Source organism: Pipistrellus hanaki (assembly GCF_964339955.1).
Source record: "Pipistrellus hanaki genome assembly, chromosome: 8".
Lineage (NCBI taxonomy): Eukaryota > Metazoa > Chordata > Mammalia > Chiroptera > Vespertilionidae > Pipistrellus > Pipistrellus hanaki.
The window spans coordinates 60298101-60320289 of record NC_140510.1 but is presented as its reverse complement, the minus strand read 5'-3'; the positions used below and the strand labels follow the sequence as shown (position 1 = coordinate 60320289).

The following is a 22189-nucleotide window of genomic DNA, read 5'->3' as shown; positions in this document are numbered from 1 at the left end:
CATTGTCTTCAATACCAAGTTAATTCTATATTTCCCCTTATTTGTGTTTTAGTAATTGTTTTGAGTAACATTGGATACTCTGTAACATTTCTTTATATAATGTTTTTCTTTAGCCAATAGATTATGGCTTATTTTCAAAGGGTAAGGCTGTAACTTATTAGCTTGCTTTAAATGTGGTTGGCAATATAAGAAGTCATTGGCCAATTGGCATGAGTTTAAAAGTGGTTCTGGTATCAGTAGATGAGTGGATAAAAAGGCTGTGGTACATTTATACTATGGAATACTATGCAGCTGTAAAAAAGAAGAATCTCTTATCTTTTGAGAGAGCATGGAGGGAACCTGGAGAGTATTATGCTAAGCAAGATAAACTAGTGAGAGAAAGACAAGTATCACATGATCTCACTCATATGTGGAATCTAATAAACAAAATAAACTGATGAACAAAATAGATCCAGAGACATAGAAGCATAAGACTATTGAATCTCAGAGGCCAGCTGGAGGTGGGTGGGTGGGAAGAGATCAACCAAAGAACTTATATGCATATATGCATAACCCATAAACACAGACAAGAGTGTGATGAAAGCTTGGGGAAGCGGGTGAGGAGAGCAAGAAGGGGAAAGAAAGAGGACATATGTAATAGTTTTAGCAAAGAAGATAAAAATGTGTGAATGGAGATTAAATATAAACATAGCCTAGGCTACATAAAATACAAAAAGGATTGTTTAAACAAATAAATAAAAGTGGTTCTGGTAGTTACTTTTACAATTTTCAAAAAACAGTTTTGTTTTTTTCTGGAAGAATACAAGGTTTTTAGTTATTCTTAGGACTACAAGTAGAAAAAATAAAAGACAAGGAAGCACAATGAGGTATAAAAGATGGGATAAGCATGGTTCTGTCAGAACTCAGGTGTGATTATTGGAGCAGATGTATTTTTCTGAGGAAACAGCTCATCTTAGCTTAGAATATCAGTGTGCCGCATAGGAGCACCAGGAACAACTCCCTAATCACTGTCTCAGGATCCATGAACAGTAAATTTCTTGTTTTTCTTTAGTATCTGGTGAACTAGAAGCTTCCCAAATGGATAGAGAAGGAGAATCTGAAGAACTTACCTCTGGCCCACTACCCTGTGATGGACAAGGTAAGCATAACTTAAAGAAACAGAGTTCTGATAAAGAGAAAAAGACAAGAGAAGAAAAAAGGGAGACAAAAAGGAAGAGTCAGATGTAAAGAGGATTAATGTTATATTTCAGAGGAAGATGTAACAAAACAGAAATTCACAAGGGTACCAAAAATAGAATCACTGGGGCATGTGAAAAGAGTCTTCATAGCTTACAATTTTGTTCCAGGAGCAGAGCTGCCAACACATGGAAATGAGAGGTGTTCCTGTGTTATGTGCTGCATAAATTATGATTTGGGTCCAGAATCAGAGCAACCAGCACATAAAAATAGTAAGTGTTCCTGCATTGTGTGTCTCTAAAAATATGTGCCAGGAGGTCCAGAATCAAGGGCCAAAGGTAGCCGAGGTAAGACACAACCCAGGGGTCATGGTGTGAGGGTGAATCCGTAGTTACCCAGGACCCCAGGTACAGTGGAGCAGGTGGTCCAGTCCATCCCACTCTCCTGTTCTCTGCATTTTCTTGACCTGACCTTTTAGGGAACAGCAGGGAGGCAAGATATAATTATAATGTCATATTTAACAGGATGGGTCCTATTGATTATTATGGATGATGTAGTAGAAATACACTCTTAAAATGGCAATTATATATTTTGGTATGTTAGCAATAATACCCTGAATTTATTCAGCTATTTCCACTGCTGTCACACCCAATATTCTGTGGAACCCAAGAAAACAAGGTGTACTTCTGCTAGTAGATAATAGTGTCATTTTTTCCACAATCTTTTTTTTTCCTCTCCTCCCCTCCCCCCACAATCTTAGAAAGACTTCAAAGACAACTGATCCTGCCACTTAATTGTCAGGAGGGAAGATGCCAAATCAACTTTGATTAACACAGCACATATTTTTTGTTGGTTGTCTCTGCATGTCACCAATTTATACATTTTTTCCCTACAAACATTTGCACAAAATATGTTATTTGTTCCTCACAAAAATCTTAAGACCTAAATAGGATAGGACACCTGTTCTTATCCATGAGTGAACTGAAATTCATAGGTATTGAAGAGTTTTTTTTAAGAGTCTCATTGAGTAAAAAAGAAGGAAGATCCCAGGCTCATCCTAGATTCCCACTTCTCAATTCGGGAGACATTTAGTTCCTTTGGAAGGAAGAGAAAAATGATAATCCAAACAACTTTATAAACTCAAGCTTTCTGTAGTATGGATCATCATAGCATTTGGTAACTTTTAGCTACTAATATCTATTTTCTTACATCAATCTTTTCCAGATACTGTGGATCTTGGGAACAACTCTACTTTGAGAAAATTCAAGAGGAAAAGAAGTAAGAGCACATAAGATTTTACTTGATATTGATATTAAATTGAGGTTATTAATGCCAGAGTTCCAATTATTATAATAGCCAGTGATAACATGATGATCCCTCAAACATGTTCATTTCCTAATCTTTGGAACCTGGATTGTGTGTATTTTTTTCATGGCAAAAGGGATTTTACAGATATAACAAAGCCAGAGACCTTTAAAGGAGTTTATTTTATTTTATTTATTAATATTTTAAAAAATATATTTTATTGACTTTTTACAGAGAGGAAGGGAGAGAGAGTTAGAAACATCGATGAGAGAGAAACATCGACCAGCTGCCTCCTGCACACCCCCAACGGGGGATGTGCCTGTCCGCGACCTTGACCAGAATCGAACCAGGGACCTTTCAGTCCGCAGGCTGACGCTTTATCAACTGAGCCAGACCGGTTTCATCAGGGAGTTTATTTTAGATATCTGTGTGTCACAGATAAATCAGTTTATCTGTGTAATAAAAAATCAGTTTATTTCTGATACAGGTATGTAATCCTCCAGAGCTAGTTTTCCCAACATAGTTTATTGAGAAGGCTGTCTTTTTCCCACTATATATTCTTACCTCTTTTGTCATAGATTAATTGATCATATAAGTATGGGTTTAATTCTACTTAAGCAATTTACAGATTCAGTGCAATCCCTTTCAAAATATCAATGGCATATTTTATAGATCTAGAACAAATAATCTTAAAATTTATATAAAACCAGAAAAGACCCCGAATAGCCAAAGCAATCTTGAGAAAAAAGAAAACAAAGTTGGAGGTATATAATACTACATGATTTAAACTATACTACCAAGCTATGGTAATCAAAACAATATGGCAGTAGCATAAAAACAGACACATAGATCAATGGGACAACAGAGAAATTTCAGAAATAAACCCATGCTTACATGTGATTTATTTTTAACTGTCAAATAAAGGTAATTTCCTACAGTGTCCCAAGTCCACACACAGTAACTCCACAAAGAACTTCATGCAGCCACACTGGTAATTAAGACTTTTGCTTCATGTTTGTGGATCAAAGTTTGAAAAAAATACTTGAACACTACTGACCTACGAGGCTTTGAGAATTATATTCATGGTTCTGAATAATTAACTTTGTTCTCTTCTTTTTTGAAGGAAAAAAGATAGGGTATTCCTGGACAAGAATGAAAAGGAAACGGCCAAGAAATATATATAGAAACGGTAAGTGGGCAAAGTGAAGTAGTCACACCTTTGAGTTTACTGAGGCACTGCTTCTTGTATCCTTGTACCCTATAATCTCCTGAGGGCCATGATAGTTTCCCAGCTACTCTATCAGGTAGGATATATGCTAAGACACTGCAACAAAGGGGCTTAAAAATGCAGTGACTTCAACAAAACAGTTTATTTCTGATACAGTATGTAATCCTCCAGAGCTAATTGATCTAGTGCTAATAGAAAGACATTGCCATCCTCACTTTATGGTTTCTTTACTGGGTCAATACATTTTTATTAATTTAGAAAGATGTTCCAAAGAAGGCTGAGTATGAAAGCAGACTGTATGTATGTATGCATATACTATAAAATATATACATATAAGCATAGAGATATGCAAATATGTTTTATATATGTATAAATGTTTTCTATAGAGAAACATTTATAGATATATAGAAAAGTCAATGGAAGTTTATGCATAAAAATATATGCAGCAGTTTTATTTGGTCATTAGTGATCTTTATATTTTTATTTGTGTTTTTAAAATGTATGTGTGCATATTAACAATAGTAAACACATTCAACTTTTGTAATACAAAAGTATATTTCATTAGTAACATGTGAAAAGAGAAAAGCCTAGAGGATGTTTTTGAACAAGTTAATTGTGGCTTCTTCTAATCAGAATCCTGACATTTTATTTATTTTTATAGTGATTCAAGCAACTATTTTCTCTGAAACAATGAGGTTGAGATCTCATTTTCTATATCATTGAAAATTCTGAATCAGTAGATCATAATAAGATTTCAGAGTCCAATGAAAAATTACCAATTTTCACCAATCTGCATATCTTATGTTTTTGCCAATTTATTTGGCTGCCCTGTTAGTGAATTTGTATAATTTCTTTTGAGGAAAAAGAAAGTGGTTGCATCCATTTTAAGAATTGTTATTTTCAAAATATCAAATATTGGGAATTCATTATGATAACATTTTTATATGTATACAGATGTATTTTGATTATTTAGAACTATAAGTATATAGTTTGATTTTGAACTGTTTCTTTCTACAGTACAATAGAATTTTATATGTTATTGAAAAGTTGTCCTTAAAAGTAGGGAATGTTCTGGACACCTTCTTGAGATCCCTTATTGTTAACGTGCTTTCTTGTCTTGAGCGTAGAGTGAAGGTGGTCTCACATGTCAGTTGCAATTTTGCCCAATTTGATGTTACCCCCTATTTCAGCAAAGCTCTTGGCCAGTTGGTCTTGAATAGAAAGAAGGTGAAAATGAATCTGTAGGATTCTGCCAAGATTTTGTCAAAAGATAAATTTTGTGCCATTTCCACTTTGCACTATGTATGGGTCAGTACAAATTTTGCCTAGCTTTTGGGGATCATAGAGTCTACTTAAATTTTTACTACTCAAGCTTACCAGGCAATTTGAGAGCTATGAAATCTAGAAAGCCAATCTGTTTGGAGCTGTGGTTGTCATTTGCATTTTTATCATAGCTCTGCCGAAACCTATGATTTTTTCCCTCTGAATTTTATCTGCTTTTCATGGAAATTCCTTTATCTTACATAATTGGTTTATGAACGTGGCTGGACTTGGTAACTGTAAACAGAAAGAAGGTTCATTCTCTCATTGACCTTTCAAATCTACCCTCTAGATGAGTTCATTCACTCTTGGGCAGGCCTGATAGCTTCTCTGTTCTCTTGTTCACTAGTTGAGAGTCCTTCCTTGTCTAATATTAAAACTTCAATATTTTCTTTTATTCAAAGCACCTGGGCAAGCCATGGACTAGGACACCTGCTGTGGGAAGGTGGAAATGTCCAGCTCTTCTCTCTCTCTCTCTCTCTCTCTCTCTCTCTCTCTCTCTCTCTCTCTCTCTCAGCTCTACCCCCACTCAAGAGCTATTGGTTTGGTTCCATCAGGATGGGGAGGTGGAAGGGCCAGGAGAGAGAAGAGTGTGGAAGTGTCTTATGTGATGGGTACAGTTGTGAGATGACATTGGATATGAACAATGCACAATCACCAGCTCTTTCCTCCACGAGATGCTCTAATCAACTCCATGGGGAAGGTAAGGGCAGAGTCAAATACCACAGCTTAACTTCTTTCAAAAGAAATGTAGCATTTCTTCTACTGCTTGGATATGATGACAGACCTAGAGCACTCTGTATTTTCTGGATCCTCCAAGGTTGTAATTAGAGGTTTGTGCCAGGCCTGGAGGCAAGAATAAGATGTGTGAATCTCTTCTAATTGGGCTGAGCATGGCCTTTCAGAAGAGAAGGCAGGAATGAGAGAGACAGAGATGTCCTGGCCTTTCAAAGTCCCTCACTACTTTGGCATATTAGGTGAAAGAGAAGGGGAGGAGAGCTTCTCAGAGAGCTGTGCCTGGGTGGTTGACCTTTTCAATATTATTGGGAAATTATAGGAAGCAAGAGGCATTATAAGTGGTTGTTCAATTGGATAAATGCATTCAATTAATATATTGAAAATGTAGCAATAATACACTAGTAATACACTAGTAAATAACAGCCATTTTTACTATGCACTGTCATATCTATTAATGCTAAAGTATTTATATTCTATAGAGCATAGTGAGTGAACACAGTGTATCAACTATCTGTTGATAATATTGTCATTACTGCAAAACTTAGATAGTCTTCGAAGAATAATTTGTGCTAACATTAATTATTAATGGAAAAATGTTTTAGACCAACTACTTTCAAACTTAAATGATACTTAAACTATTGACTTACTTTTTGATTTTTCACAGGGCTTTTGTGAATACAAGTTCATTTTGTTTTCACAAAAAAATTAACAGGGAAATAGGGTAAGTAGGTTATCCCAGCATTAACAGTGGAGGAAACTGAAGGTGTTAGAGGGTCATTTATAAATGAGTCAGGCAGGAGCCCAGCATTATGGCCCGGAGCACAGAACTGGGTACAATTGAGGGAAACAGGAAAATGATAATCTCAACATTAAAATTATCACAAACCCTGCCTGTTGTGTGAGTTGTGATAAACTATGTAACACTACTGGCTGACCTTCTATTGCCTGGTGACCCAACCTTCGAGAAGTAGGAAGGGAAAGGGAGCAGAAAAGAAATTAATATGCCTCTTCAAAAAACACATTTTCTCCTTTTTAGCAATTCTTTTTGCTCATGGCTATTTATATACAAGTGCTCCACTTTCTTACACAAGTTTATCTCTGTCGACATTTTGTTTGAGCTGCTATTATCTTGTTACATAATAATAAGGTAACAATTAGCCAGTCTACAAATAGAAGAACATTCTCTACTACTGCAACATCTTCCTAGTCAATCCTTAGTTACTGTTTGAAACTAAGGTTTTGTAAGACTCAATTCTATCCATTTCTACTGATTAGCCAATAATATCTTTGTTCAAAACAAGATGAACAAAGCCCTTGGTCACATTTACTTCACTTTTTTTTTTTTTATCATGTTCTGCACAAATTTACAAATAGCTCTATTCAAGATATGTGCTGTTCACCTGTAAGCCCACCACAGGTTTTTCCTTAGTGCACAGAATTTCTATTTTTTTTCTATCTCTCCACCAAAAAAATTCCTAAATGTCTTCACTTAATTTTGCAGTTTTTCCTCTATTTCCTCAGAATATTTTTAGTTTCTGTAATGGGAGTAATCATCATCTTAATATCATATATTTGTTGGAAAGACAAAATAAATTGGTAGATATATAATTGACATCTATTAAATACTTAACACATAGCAATTTGAGTTATAAGTGAAATGATGATTTCAATTGTTTTACTAATTAGTGTTATGAAAAATAAAATAGAAGATGAACTTAAAAATAGCCATTTATTTCTTGGTAGTTTAAAAGCTAGGGATGATATATTTTTCTTCATGCATTAGATAGGCTTAAGGGAAGTTACATTTAAATGGAAAATTTGAAAAGCATTAATATCTGAAAAGAAACTGCATGTCTGCGACTGTGATTATATTTTTTCATTTTGTCAGGGAAAAGAGAGGCAGATCTAGAATTTACTTAATTCATAGGAACAGAGACCTAAAGAAGAGAGTCCAGTCAAAAGGCAATGAAAGACTTTCAATAACAAAACATCTAATTTCCCGCGCTCTAGTCCATGTTTTTAGTAATAAACCAATTTCCTAATTGCTTCATGTAGCTTGACTAACTGTTGAGAAATTTATATGATTTGGTCTGTTTCCAAAATGTGTCAGGTACAGAAAGCAGATAATTCCACACACCTATTACCTGGTGACAGATATAAACCTGGCCCTGGGGTCCTGGATCCAATGCACTGCGGCTGTTTCCACTGAACTGATAGCTTTCAAGCTGTTGCCAAATAAAGGATATATAGAACTCACAAATTACTTAGCTGCTCTTCTACTGTTACACCGAGTCACTGGTTGCAGGTGGCCCAAAGTAGTGGTCAGAAGTCCATGTCTTCTGCTTTGACTGACTGGGCTTGTGCTGTCACTTGATCACTTTCCTTCAGTTTCCCCATCTGTAAATCAAGAGAGTAAATTAGGCCAACCATCATTCTCAGTCCATCATAGTTTTAATAGTCTGCCTATCTCAAAATTGGAACATGGATAAGTTACCCAAGTTCCCATCAAGGCTCTACAATGCTGGCCGAAAGGGCAGGATTAACTACACACCCTTCTTGAGTTAGTTCATCTGAAAAACTTTCATTCTTCTGTGTAATCAGGTCTCTAGCCCCAACCCCCATACAATTTTCAGATTATTATAGAGTTTCCTGAGCCCCTCTTTCATTTTTGGAGAAAGTTAACGTGAGAAAAAAATAAGGCAAAGAAGATAACACATATACTAGTAGACATCATCTTCATTAAATTATCCCGTTATTATTCTCCCTGCTCACTGACTCAGAGCTCAAACAGGGAGAGACAAAGTCTCTGACTTTGTCTTTAGCTACCTGACTACAACTGTATGTCTCATCGTAAGAATGCAAAGAATGTAAGAATCAGGGGGGCTGACTGGATTGGGAGTTATGACAGTTTATTGAAACCCTATCTTTCTGTTAAGGCATTCTGATTGTGTGGGGTTTGAAGGTAGAAGCAGACACTCTGAGGTTATGTATTAAAAATGCCACTTGAAAGACAGACTTTGACTATAGAAATCTGTTGAATAAAGTTTCTGAAGTACCCCTATGTGTTTCTAGAAATAGCCATGGTCTCATTTGCAGCTCTTATGCGAAGAAATGACAAGAAGTCATAGAATTACCCATCATTCAAGGAATTGAGGATCCACTGTGGCTTGAGAGAAGGAGGGAGGAATTCCAAAGATTATATTTTCACACATTAAGAAACCATACATTTTAGATGTCCACTTCCACATGGCAGTGAGCACGGAAATGCCCAAAGAACCAAAGAGAAGTGAATCAGAAACAAAAGGCAAGAGGCTCTCGGCTTCCACATTCATATCCTTTCTTCCTTCTGGATCATAATCACAAGGGCAAGGTGTTTGATGTAGTGAGAAGATGACAGAATTTAGAGTCAGAAAACCTGAGTCCCATCAGCTATGCCAAGAGTGAATGATTCATCTAAATAGAGAAGGGGACTTTTCTTGACCCTGAAATACTTCATCTAAAAATAGATGATCTGCTTCATGGTATAGCTTTAAGGAATTATTTCACATAATTGATTTATAATATTTAAATAGCTTTCCTGATATAATTCATAAATCATACAATTCACCACTTAGAGTGTATGATTCATTAAGTTTTGTTTGTATATTCATAGTATTGTGAATTTACAATCTAACTTTAGAACTTTTCTTGCTCCCCGCTAAAGAAAACCCCATGACTCTCAGTAGTCAATGCCCATTTCCATCTCACCCCACCACCCAGCCATAAGCAATCACTAACCTCTTTTCTGCTCTGTAAATTGGCATATTCTAGGTATTTTATATAAATGGAATTATATCATAGGAGCCCTGAAGTACCCGTATGTGTTCCTAGAAATAGCCTCAGCATAGGATGAGGGGTATATGTGCAAGTGAAAATGATACAGCATGAAGAAATCTTCTGTTTCAGGGTCAAGAAGGCACAGGGGTAATAGTGTGGATTTTTGCTCTGAAATACTTCCTGTGACCTGTGGTGCAGTGAAGGGGATGTTACATAAGAAGAAATTGAAACAAGGTAGGTTTCACGGTGATGTTTAGCATGATGTTACAAGGTTCATTCATGTATCAATAATAGCATGAATATTACTTTATTACTTTTTATTGTCAAATAATATGATATTGCATGGTATGACTACACCTTATTTTGTTATCTCATCATCAGTTTGGGTTATTTCTGTTCTTTGGGATTATGTATAATGCTGTTTTAAAAATCTATGTGCAAGTTTTTGTTTTAACATGTTTCTAATTCTTTTGGGTATATACTCAGGAGGGAAATTATTGGTTCATATACTAATTTTATATTTAACATATTGAGAAAACACTAAAATATTTTCTATAGTGGCTGCACTATTTTATATTCCCTCCAGCAAGGTATGAGGGCTCCAATTTCTCTCTTTGCCAACACTTTTAATTGTCTGACTTTTAAAATATGGCCCTATTAGTGGACATGAATAGTGGATATCTCATTGTGGATTTGATTTGCATTTCTCTAATGGCTAGTAATATTTAGCATACGATTATATTTTATATATAATTTAAAATTTCCACGGAATACGTCACAATTATTTTTATTATCAGCTGTTTATGAATTCAGGTATGAAAAAACTCACTGCTCAATAAGAACATTAAACTGGATGTAGCATGTTGGAATAAAGGACACAGATGTTTCTGTGGTTTTATTCTGAGCTGCAGGGCCACCACCTGAGAACTCAGCCCACCCAGAGGTTCTGCCTCCACATTGACCCAGGGCCATCAGAGAATCTGGCCTGTTCTCTATTCCCAAAATTCAACAGCAAATTGAAATCTTCTCATTGTTCAGAATAAGAGGATTCTTGGAGGATTCCCTTATAGGTGATTTTGGAATCCTTTTATAATGTTGATTTTGATGGTAAGTTAAAAAAAATGTGTGCCCAAAGCAGGAAATCTCCTGGAAAGGAACTTACAGGCTGGGGTTGGGAATTCGGAAGTCTAAGAGGGGAAGCTAGATTCTCCTGCTACTGATCTTGAGCCCAAATTGGGTGACTCCATATCCAGTGTAGTGGGAGGTGAGTGTCTGAGTTATGAGGACTGAAGGCCCAGGATCAACTTATCCTGGTTTTATAGGATCCATCATGAAGTGCGTACAGGGTGAAGATGGAAATTGGTTCACTCCCAGAGAATTTGAAGTCAAAGGAGGCCGTGCAGGATGGAAGAACTGGAAGACCAGCCTTCTCTGTGATGGAAGAACCCTAAAATGGCTGATGGAGGTATTCCAGTGACAGGAGCTTGGATGTGGTTTTTTTGGATGCACCCTAAGATAGATCACTTTTTCCCCCACCAAATATATGTTAAATTATAGCTAATGCACTAAGCCTCTCAAACCTTAATACAAGGTTGCACATTGATTAGAGGCTCTTTTGGGGTAGATGCAGGATCCAGGAGGAGGGAAAAGTCATCCTGACTCAGGTGCTTGCAGACAACTTTAGGCACTGAAAGAAAGGAGACAGTCTATGGCCAAACAGGTGTGCAGAAGGCACGTCAGAGAAAGAATGACTAATGTGGCTCCATGGATTGAGGTAGATGGATTGTGTGTGATTTGGCATAACCTATCAATTTATGGAGGGATTTAATGCCAGGCTAAAGAGTTCAAACACATAGCATATACAATGCAGAACCAGGAGTCTCCTGAGGTATGAAATGACAGGTTTAAAAAACAGCATCTCAGACAACATGGGGCCTGGAAATGGCCCCATGGCAATTCCAAAAACAATGGCCCCATTGTTTTTCAGCCCAAGAAGCCAATAATCAACCTACAATGCTCAACTCCAGTGTCACCCCTCTTTGAATATTCCCTGACTGACCTGCCCTGTCATCCCTTCCTTGGGCCTCCTGTCTCCACTGTTAAGGTCCTTCTCACACTATTTAATACTTATTATCCCATGAATTCTCTTTATCTTTTTAGATCCCTAGGGTTTGTACATCTTTGTGTGTCCAACATTGTCCAGAGTGCCTGACACCCTGTAGGTGTGGGATACATATCTATTGGTTGAATAGCCCTGATGTAAGAATGCAATTTTGAGTGGAACTTGTGGGAATAGAAGGGAAATGAAAAATGTCAAAGAGATTGTGAAGGAAACATCTTAAAACATAGGGGGAAAAGATCAAGGAAAAAGGTTCTAAAGATGATTTTTTTTTCTGGGTACTGTTGATGAATTTTAGAAGAACAGGTGAGGAGAGGGAGATGGTGTATCATTTAGACACCTTGGTTTTGTCTGACAGTGGGATATCAAGGTAGAAATATTTGGGAGGAAGTTGGAAATGCCAGACTCACAAACCAGATCCACAGGCCATTCATATACTTGGATCTTTTTATTTTTCAGAAAGGATTTCTATGTAATCCCCCAAAAATATACAGAGGGAGAAAAAAGGTAAATGATTATTAACTTTATACAAATTCTCATTGCATAACTGATTTTACATTCGTAGTATGGTATTTTATGGTTTCTCAGTTGGATAATTATAATTAAGCATCCTTTATTTTTTGCATGTACCTTCAGAGTTCCTACTTTGGACATTATATTGTATGCAAAGTCTCTTTTGAATAGCAAATCATTTAAGATGAAGATGATAAGGAGGTATCAAAATAGATCTCATATATGAGTCTTAGCCATAGATGCAGAAGCTATAAGGGTTTCAAAGTTGTAAAGGCAATCATAATTATGAAATACATAAATGCATTTAGTAACAAAGTCACAGGCTCACTTTCAACTCAAGCTTAGATTTTTAAAAATTAGGGTTACTATTTTCTAACTGTATTAAAATCAAATGGTGCAAAAGTTTTCTCACCATCATCCCTATGACCCCCTGGTTTGTAGTATATCTTGGAACATCTCCCCAAAATATATGTACATACACTTTGAATAATTATAAAGGAAGTGTTTACTAAAGTGCATTTTCTTTTCAAAATTGAGCTAACAGCTATTGAAGTGTGTATACATTATTTTGGGACAACCTGTCATACTCCATTTCATGAGATAGGCAACTAAAAGCCTGTTCTTTTCTGATCCTTTACATCTTCTTCCACCTTCCAATAAAACATGCACAGAGGCACTCAGAATTCTTTTTCAGTGGGAAATTATTTGCCCTTCATGAGGATAGTGCTTTTGGGGAAGAAGCTTTTGGGAGATCCATGACTATAGGAGGCCTGACCTGAAAAGTTGTGTACTTTGATGCTAACAAACAAATACATAATGCACAGTTCAGATTCAGGACAAAATGATGGGTTTTCCAAGATTGGGTGTGAATGAGAACTTGAGGTAGAGAGAGAGAAAAGAAATACCATTCTTATATACTTCAGGTAGAAATGGCCATCTAAGACATTCTCGAATCCTAAGATAGGTCACACATAGCTGGCCGATGAGATTTATCTTTCACTGGGGATGTGAGGTCCAGGCCTTTATATTGTCTGATGATTTGAATGGTTTAAACTGTCAGTCCTTGGCACATTTTATTCACTGAATTTCATCTTTGGAAACTTACTAGATTTATTTATTAAGTTAAAGATGAGCATCTGTACCATTCTTCAAGTCAAGATTTACTCAAGAAGAGCACCCAAATGAGCTGGTAACTTCCTTTCACCAGGGTCTATCCTCATTTATGAGTCAAACACTGTTCAGTAACAAGCTGCAGTTGCCTCTGTATTTTGTCTCTTCTTGATCAAAAATAGAAGCTCCCCAAATTGTCAAATCTCAGGACCAGTAACTCGCAGAATCTCTCTTGCTAAGGAGCCCATTGGTTTCTGGAAACTTCAGTGTCACTCTTAGCACTACAAAACAGCTTTCCTGGCTTCTGAAGAGAGAGAGCCTCTAATATCTTTTGGTGACAATATTTTGTGAAATAACATACTCCTCAAGAAGAATTGTTTATTATATGCTAATATTTGTTTAGGAGAGAGCAAGTAATCTCTTTTTCTAAGTAAAACAATACTTATCCATTCACTTGTTTAACATAAAATTGTTAGTGGGCATTTAGTATGTCAAAGGCATACTAAATGCCCACTAGCCATTAAAGAAGATTCAAACAATAACTTTGACCTCAAGATTATTTCAACTCATTGTCTAATATGGAACTATAACTTCTTTTATGGAATAAAAACTTCCATATTAGACAATATGGAAGGGATCTAGGCCACAAAGAAATGTGGGCAGTGACATGGCCACCTCTTAGGTGATTGTTCAGTGGATCACACTGGTCTAAGACCTCTATACCCTGGGCTGGAGATAAAGGCTGAGGCTACCTGAATCCATAAGGAAAGGACATCAAGCCATTCCAAGGAATATGCGCAAACAATGTAAGTCTGGTAGGTGGTAGCCAGTAGCCTCTGAAATGTCACCAGCTGACATCTTGGGATTTGAATGGAGAGAAGAGGGTGACCTTTGGGAAGAAGAGCTGCAACACTGGGGCCCCTGAGCACATTTTTTTTTCTTTAAAGATATATCCTAGAAGAGTTTCAAAGGGTGGTGGAATTCTTCTGTGGGACATTTGCAATGGATTCCAGGAATCTGGGTGATGAGGTTGCTGGAGGCTGTTAGCTTGATATTTTCATTGAAGCTACTCTGGTGGGGTTAGACTTATTAATATGGAGAAAAAGGCCTGATGGTCTCTCAAAGTAGGAGAACCAAAAGAGCTCTTCCAATTTCACCTATGGAAACCAGGGCCAGACCACTACCCTAGCCAGAGGATGTAACTAGATGGGGTCAAATGGTGATAATTTTGGCACTTTTTATTCTCCTTGTAGATATATTTAAAAATAATGGATACATTGTGAATTGAATCCCTCAAAAGATGGCTGTTTAAATAAGTTATGGATGCAAACATCACATTCAGCATTGTCACACAATCTTTCTTTCTTTGTAGCGGAGAACATCGCAGTCTCTTGACAATACCTTAGTTGACCCATATGTAAGTACTAACTCCAACCTGTAACCCTAGAATAATGTAGGCCTTTTCCCTTGGAATATTATCTCTGCCACTACTGACTTTCCTTGAAGCATACTTATATTCAGTTGAAACATATCCCTGTGTGTGATGAGCAGAGAATAGCTAATGCATTACCCATACCAGGTAGATGGATCTGGAGTTGAGTGTCTCAGCATGAAAACATACTTTCCATTTGTTTGGAGGAAACTTTTCTTATTAGCATGGGAGGTAGAGCTCTAGACCACTGGAGAAGGGATTTTAAGTGGAAATGGGCAGGGCTGGCCTGCAAATTAAGAGTAAGAGCAAATTTGAGATGGTAGCATTTTAAAGAAGGCAGGGGGGAGGGGAAAAATCACAAATATTCACTCCATGGTGCAGGCAGAACTAAGATGGTTTCATGCATCAGACAGAAAGAAAAGGCCAGGCAAAGCTAGTGAGTTCAAGGTGTACATCCTGTCATGAGTCCTGCAGAAAAATGTACTCAGGGCAATTGGGTCCTTTACAGAGGCCCTGCATCCAACCTCAAGGGAGCCATCAAGGTGCTGAGCTGGTATTTAGGAATAAAACCATCACCACTTAGTGAATCATGGGCATTTTTACTCAAACTGATACCGTATGCCAACCTGTTTTAAGGTCTGCAAAATTATAGGTGATTCTGCTCCCTAAACTAACTCATACATTGATTTCTGTCATTTCAACAAGATCGGTATTTTAAGCGCACTTGCCCTTGCACAACTCAAGTGGGCAGCACTCCATAGGAATCGATGCAGTAATATTGATATATGACATTCAGCAGAGAAGGGATAGTCAAAAAGATTTCTATACACTTTACCTCCAAAGCAATACTCCAACGAGATTTAGATCTTATGCACGTTGATTTTGACCGTTGGTCCTCTGAGGGGGTATTCAATCAGGTCAACAGTCCTGGAGTCCAGTGTTTATGTGGCTTGTTTGGGATAAATGCAGACACAGAGGGCCAGGCCACATTGTTCATAACCAAAGGAAAAAAAAAAAGGAGAGGGCAAGAGTACCCTCACCTCTGTTAATATCTTTCATGGGATATACATTATAGGCCAACTCAACATTGACTTAAAATCTCCCCCTGCCTTAATAAGTAGACTCTGCTCAGGCTAAATCTCCAGGCTGCACACTGGAATCATCTGAAGACCTGGATTTCCCCCATAGGAAATCTGATGTAATTAATCTGTGCTATGAGTTGGACATTAGGATTAAGTTCTAAATGGTTCAGATACACAAAATTATCCATTTTATGACTCAAAGAAGAATACCAATGCCTGTGCCCCACCCAGACCAATTGATTCATAATCTCTGGTGTTGGGAACAGGACATCTTATGTAGTCTCATTAGAAGATTCTCTTGTGTAGCTGGGCAAAGAACCTGAGAGACGCACCTTGAAAGAAGATTGTAAATGCAAGATTCTTAAACATTGCTTATGTTTATCATTTCCTTGTTCTTTTGAAGAGAGGGGTCTTCACCTTTGGAGAATAATGCTGGTAATCTGTGAGTGTCTGCACAGATAAGAAGAAAAATGGTCCAGGCCTCCCTGCTAGAGCATTTCAGTGCTCACTGGAAATATGTGTTAGGACTCCCACCCACTCTGGAACACTTAATGGGAGCTCTTGGCAAGATACTCCTTGGGGCTAGCATTTCCGAATATGTAGCCATCTTTAAAAACAAAAGAAATGGCCACGATCCCAATTCAGCCAACACAAATATTTTCACCCTAAAACCTGGGAAGCAAGTCAAAATAATTGTGAATTAGTGTCTTTTCATCTTTGATTACTTTCTGCACTAGGAAATTTTTTCCAAAGGACCCTTTTGCCCTGAGTACATTTTTTCTGTAGGACTCATGACAGGATGTACACCTTATCAAATTCTCAATATATTATCCTTTTCCATCATCTAATATATTATGTCATTGTTGTGTTGGCAAACAGACTTAACAGTATTTCAGGAACTTGTTTTGTCTGCATGGTAATAAAATTATTCAGATCCCATAAATCATCCTCTTGTTTTGTTGCCTGTGTTTCTGTATTAGAATCTCTGGTTTTACAGGAAACACTTTTCTGGTCTGGCACACAGATCCTTCCTCCTGAACTTTACTGCAGATTACAGTTCTTTTTTCTGAAACCGCCACTCCATGCTGTTCCTTCACAACTCAGGGAGAAGCACATAAGAGTCTGTGCAGATTCACACTAAGGCAATGAGTGCTAGATACCTACAGTGTTTGTCTTTAGGGTCTCACTGGAGATATGAACATTGTTTTACCTTCTAGCTAGGAAATTCAGACATATGTGAGATCTGCCGGTATGGAGGAAAACTGTTCTGCTGTGATACTTGTTCAAGATCCTTTCATGAGGACTGTCACCTCCCACCTGTGGACACTGAGAGGTTTGTGAGATGCAGTCCCATCTCCCTTTAGGGACCCTTCCTCCTGCCATGCATAGTTCCTCCTTGTGTTCTGATGGGAAAAGAGCAGGGTCAGTGGTACAGGATCCCGCATTATGATCCTGGGAACTGTTTAAAGAGTCTGTCAATTACCATGCTTCCCCGAAAATAAGACCTAGCGCATGGAAAAATAAGACATCCCCTGAAAATAAGACCTAGTGCAACTTTGGGAGAAAAATTTAATGTAAGACACTGTCTGATTTTCGGGGAAACAGGGTAGAGGCTAATGTTCCCCTCTTTTTTCCGAGAGGCTGAGGCTGGTGGCTGGGTCTTTGCCTAAATACTGCCAATTGTCTTCACCAGAACTTTCTCAGCATGAAATACTGAATTATGGGAGTGGAAATGCCAGCTGTTTGTGTTTTGTGCTTTTTTAGAAAAATCAGGAAACATGGACAGGTTCCCTCATTTCACCACTTTTTCAACTGGCTGATGAAGGCCTGAGGCTCCATGGGTTAAGGCCCGGTCTCCGACATTTGGGCTTGATGGGCAGAGCTCTTTGTGCTCCAGCAGATCAGATGGGGAAAGAGAGCTCACCACTCATCCTGACTCCACCCTCCACCCACTTATCCCTTGCTGCTACCCTTGATTGGAAGAAGGTTACTGGCTCAGACCACACCTAGGGAGTCTTGAAGTATCCCTTCACCTGCTGGCTGTGTCCATTGGTCATTCCTGAAAGGAGAAATAGGGCAGCCGTAGGAATGGTGGCTGTTTCTGAGGTCTTGCCTTGCTTACTTATGCCCAACCTCTCAGGAGCCCGTGGAGTTGCATCTTCTGCAGGATGAAGGAGTATTCAAGAAGTCAGCAGTCTCTCAGGGAATCTGAGGTCCTGGCAAGGCAGATGGGTCCTGAGGAGCAGCTGGTGAGTCAGATTTAAACCTCACAAACTTTCCTTTCTGCTCACATGTGAGAAGTCAAGAGTCATTGGGTGATGGGTGGGGTGCCAAAGGGTGTCTGCTCTTCTGACTGTGCCTCTCACAAGGACTTGTTTGCAAAAAAATAATGATTTAGCCATTGCATGATTCTTGTAGAGCAATAGTCGTTTGAGAAAATTTCCAGAAAACCCTTAAGCAATCTTATAACCATTGTTTTGAACTCTGTCTACTAGTATGCTTGCTTCCATTTCATTTAGTTATTTTTTTCTGGAGATTTCTTTGTTCTTTTATTTGTGACATGTCTCTTTGTCTCTACATTTTGGCTTCTTTGCTATGCTTGTTTCTATGTATTAGATATAGCTGCTTGTCTCCTGGAATTGGTAAAGTAGCCTTCTGTAGTAGGTTTCCTGCAGGACCCAGTGGCTAAGCCACCCCAGTCACTTTAGCTGGGCACTCTAGGTGCATCCATGTGTGGGCTATGTGCACAGTCTTGCTGTAGTTGAGCCTTGATTGCTGTTGACATCGAGAGGAGGAGTTGACATCTAGGCCAATAGGCTATGAGGACCAGCTGTGACTACAGTGGAAGAGCTGCTATGCAGGAGATACCCCTATGGAGCAGGACTTGCTTCAATGGGACTTTACATTCTTGAGTGTGTTGCTCATGGATGTGTAAAGTTGTAATCCAGCCTGTTAAAATGTGTCTACTGGGTGCACTGGCTCTGGATCCTCTTGGGAGGTGTAAAGTCAGCCACTGCCTATGGCCACCTGGCAGGAACTACAGAGTAACCTGCAGATGTCTGCAGCTTGTGTTGTGCTTGGAAATGCTCAGACAAAACCAAGCTGTCTAGGGCCTCTTATTGATAGGTATGGGGCATACTGATGCCAATACTGTGTTTTTGTTTTGTTTTTGTTTTGTTTTTTTGATAAATTTTAGCAAAATCTGAAGCCTAAACTAAGGAAGGCCATTCTTATGGACAAGCTGCTGCAAATAGCTTGAGTGGGGCTGAAAATTGAATGGGTCAGGGTCTCAGGAATCAACAGGGTGGAGCAAACAAAATGAGCCAGGTTGATGGATAATCAGATATGGCTGCCCGGCAGTTCTTTAATGGGAGAGGTCTCAGCATAGGAACAATGACTCCAGTGTCAGACAAACCGGTTCTTCCCATATGACCCTGTGCTTAAAGGGAATGAGTCCAAGTAAGTTCATGCTCTGATTCATTAAGAGGAACTGACTGAGTATGCAGTAGCCCCTGTGTTACTCAGCCATAATCTCCAGTTGTTTTTATTTATTTTTTAAAAATATATTTCTTTATTTTTGTACACATACCAATTACCCCCCCCCCTCCTGTCCAGTTGTTTTTAAACCTGAAGTTATGGAAACTTCTCTTCCCGGCACTGGAATCCTGGTGTGGGGCTCGGACCCCTTGCTCCTCACAGAATACCTCTGCCACTGAGATATTTCTCCTGATTAAAAACACATGCCACATATGGGTGTTGGACCAGCCAGTTTTATGCTTCTACCCCTCTTGTCAGTCTAAATGTGCTTTCTTCTTTACTTCTCCAGTTGTAGGACTTCCATTCAGCCAGCTTCAAGTGGTTCTGAATGGTGGTTGTTCTGTGTCATAGTTGTAATTTTGATGTGGTTGTGGGAGGTGGTAAATATTAGAGTTTACCTATGCTGCCATCTTGGTTCTCTCTCTCCAAGCCGCTTTTCATTCACATCTTCCTTCTTTTGTAGAAATGTGAGTTCCTCCTCTTGAAAGTCTATTGCGATTCAGAGAGCACATTTTTTTCGAAGATTCCATATTATTATTATGTAAGTAACAACAACAACAACAAAAATCATGATTATAGGCTTCCCTGGTGTTACCTGACCTTGACATGGGCTCTTGTGGGATTTGTGCTATGAAGCCCACAGGAGGGATATTGTGAGCTGCCATTATCTTTACCTGGTATTTCTGCTGGACTTTAAGGGAATCCACAGAAGGCAGATATTGAATTGTGTCAGTAATTGTCTCAATGATTTTCTCCCACTAGATTAAAGAGACTTCTCAACATCTAAAGGAACCCATGTGGTTGGACAAGATCAAGAAGAGACTAAGTAAGCTGGGTTACCCCCAAGTGGAAGGGTTTGTGAAGGACATGCGCCTCATCTTTCAGAACCACAGGGCATCTTACAAGGTAAATGGTTCTTCCTGCTTCCATTTCCTTTTCTTTCAGTTGAGTCACTCTGCCCTCATTTCCTGGTGCTGGGGAATTTTAGAGTTTCCCTCACCTTTTATGATGAACCTATATAAGCAAGGGTTCAGGAAGTGAGTGGGTTTTCAAATTGAGGATCTAAGCTCATCAGGGAGAGTAACGGTGAGTCAGGAGGTTCCCTGCAACCAAACTGCAGGTCCCTGAGAGCTCAACCTCCTCAGAAAAGGCAACAGTGAGAAGAGTCTCTTCCTCCCTGTTCCAAACCCAAGGAGAAGAAGATTGAATCCTAAAGTCATGTTGTTCTTATCTCTCTCAAATATACTCAACCAAACCTCTCAGAAATCTCAAATTCCAGAGTCATTTACATATGAATGGACCATATAGTTAACAGGGATCACCAGAGGGGAATAGAAGTGACAATATGAAAGGAAGATTGTACTTAGACATCTGTAATATTTGATTGTTACAAAGAACATAGATTATTCAACAACTCAAACTAATAAGTGAGAGTCCCCACATGTGGTCATGATTTCCCATTTCTGTCTAGTTAACAAGAATTAATTATGCACTTAGGACACAGAATTAACACAGGAATTTTTTTTTTATTTTAACCTGGTTAATGTAACTTGGGTGTTTAAGAAAGTTATTCTTGAATACAATGTTTGTAAACATTGGTAATGAGTGGCATTACTTTTGTTGTTATTTATCTTTTTTTCTAGTACAATGACTTTGGCCTAATGGGACTTAGACTGGAGGCAGAATTTGAGAAGAATTTCAAGGAAGTGTTTGCTATTCAGGAAACAAATGAGAACAGTTCACCAGTGGATACTGTTGGGACCCTGGAAAATCCCCTCATTTTGTAAGTGCTATGAAGTTGGCTGCCAATCCATCTCTCCTCAGAATAATATTACATTGAGTCCAATCAATTGAGCCAGCATTGCATGGAGGTTATATTTGTGGAAGAGGAGTACCTGAAGTGCCATGAGGAAAAGACTTTCCTGAGGCCCCAATGGGAGGATGGGGTTTCATGAAAAACTTTTTTGATGATGTAAAATTAAGGGGGTTTCCCTTCAAGGTCCCATCTTCATCTGTCTCACCATGCAAGAAGTCCAATCTTGCCTTCAGTATGGCTAGAATTAAGGCCAGTGCCCATAATTTCTGTTTCATATTAAAATACAGGCTAGTCCATTCCAGCATCTGGGTAGCTTTGCTTGTGTTCTCAGCTTCAATCCAGGGGTCTTCATGGCCCATCGCCATGTGGCTGCTTAAGGCCACTTGGCTATGGAGAGAAAACAGACAGTTGCACGGGCAAGTGTGGGACAAGAAGCAAGAGAGAGCCAGAGTAAATAAGAGAGAAGGAACTGTCTGGGGATTGTACCCTTTTAAGATTTTGTGCACTTGCCGAAGCCAGTTTGGCTCAGTGGTAGAGCATCGGTCTGCGGACTGAAAGGTCCCAGGTTCAATTCCTGTCAAGGGCATGTACATTGTTGCAGGCACATCCCTGGTTAGGGGGTGTACAAGAGGCAGCTGGTCGATGTTTCTCTCTCATCAATGTTTCTAGCTCTCTATCTCTCTCCCTTCCTCTCTGAAAAAAAATCAATAAAATATATTTTAAAAAAAATTTGTGCACTTGTCGTGGCTCCACCCTTGCAGCCAATGATCCTTTCCCCAGTCTAGCTGGCAGGCAAGCACTTTCCCTATATCATCCTGACTTCACTGTGCATGTACCCATCTCCCCCATTGTTCTATCTCTTCCTCAGGTAATCTGGAGGGAATGAACTGGTGGTTTCTGGGGAGCATGAAGCTATCGCTTCCTAGTGAAGCTGCCCAGATAACCATGCTTATAATGCCTGGCCTCCCCTTAGCTCTTTTCCTATCCTATCTAATAA

The 22189-nt window shown here is 38.7% G+C and overlaps 1 protein-coding gene across 1 annotated transcript in view; it reads left to right on the top strand.

Annotated features, from left to right (window-relative positions):
- The window catches only part of SP140 (SP140 nuclear body protein), a 59987-nt gene extending 38079 nt beyond the window's left edge, over positions 1-21908 (top strand). Inside the window, exons 16-28 of the mRNA XM_084891772.1 lie at positions 1052-1138; positions 1347-1448; positions 2401-2454; positions 3605-3670; positions 9713-9817; positions 10906-11048; positions 12162-12209; positions 14698-14742; positions 17057-17172; positions 17980-18088; positions 19840-19917; positions 20139-20282; positions 21020-21908. Of these exons, the coding sequence (XP_084747898.1) occupies positions 1052-1138; positions 1347-1448; positions 2401-2454; positions 3605-3670; positions 9713-9817; positions 10906-11048; positions 12162-12209; positions 14698-14742; positions 17057-17172; positions 17980-18088; positions 19840-19917; positions 20139-20282; positions 21020-21163 (1241 nt within the window). The 3' untranslated portion in view covers positions 21164-21908. The remainder of the gene's footprint in view (positions 1-1051; positions 1139-1346; positions 1449-2400; positions 2455-3604; positions 3671-9712; positions 9818-10905; positions 11049-12161; positions 12210-14697; positions 14743-17056; positions 17173-17979; positions 18089-19839; positions 19918-20138; positions 20283-21019) is intronic.
- The last annotated feature ends 281 nt before the right edge of the window (positions 21909-22189 follow it).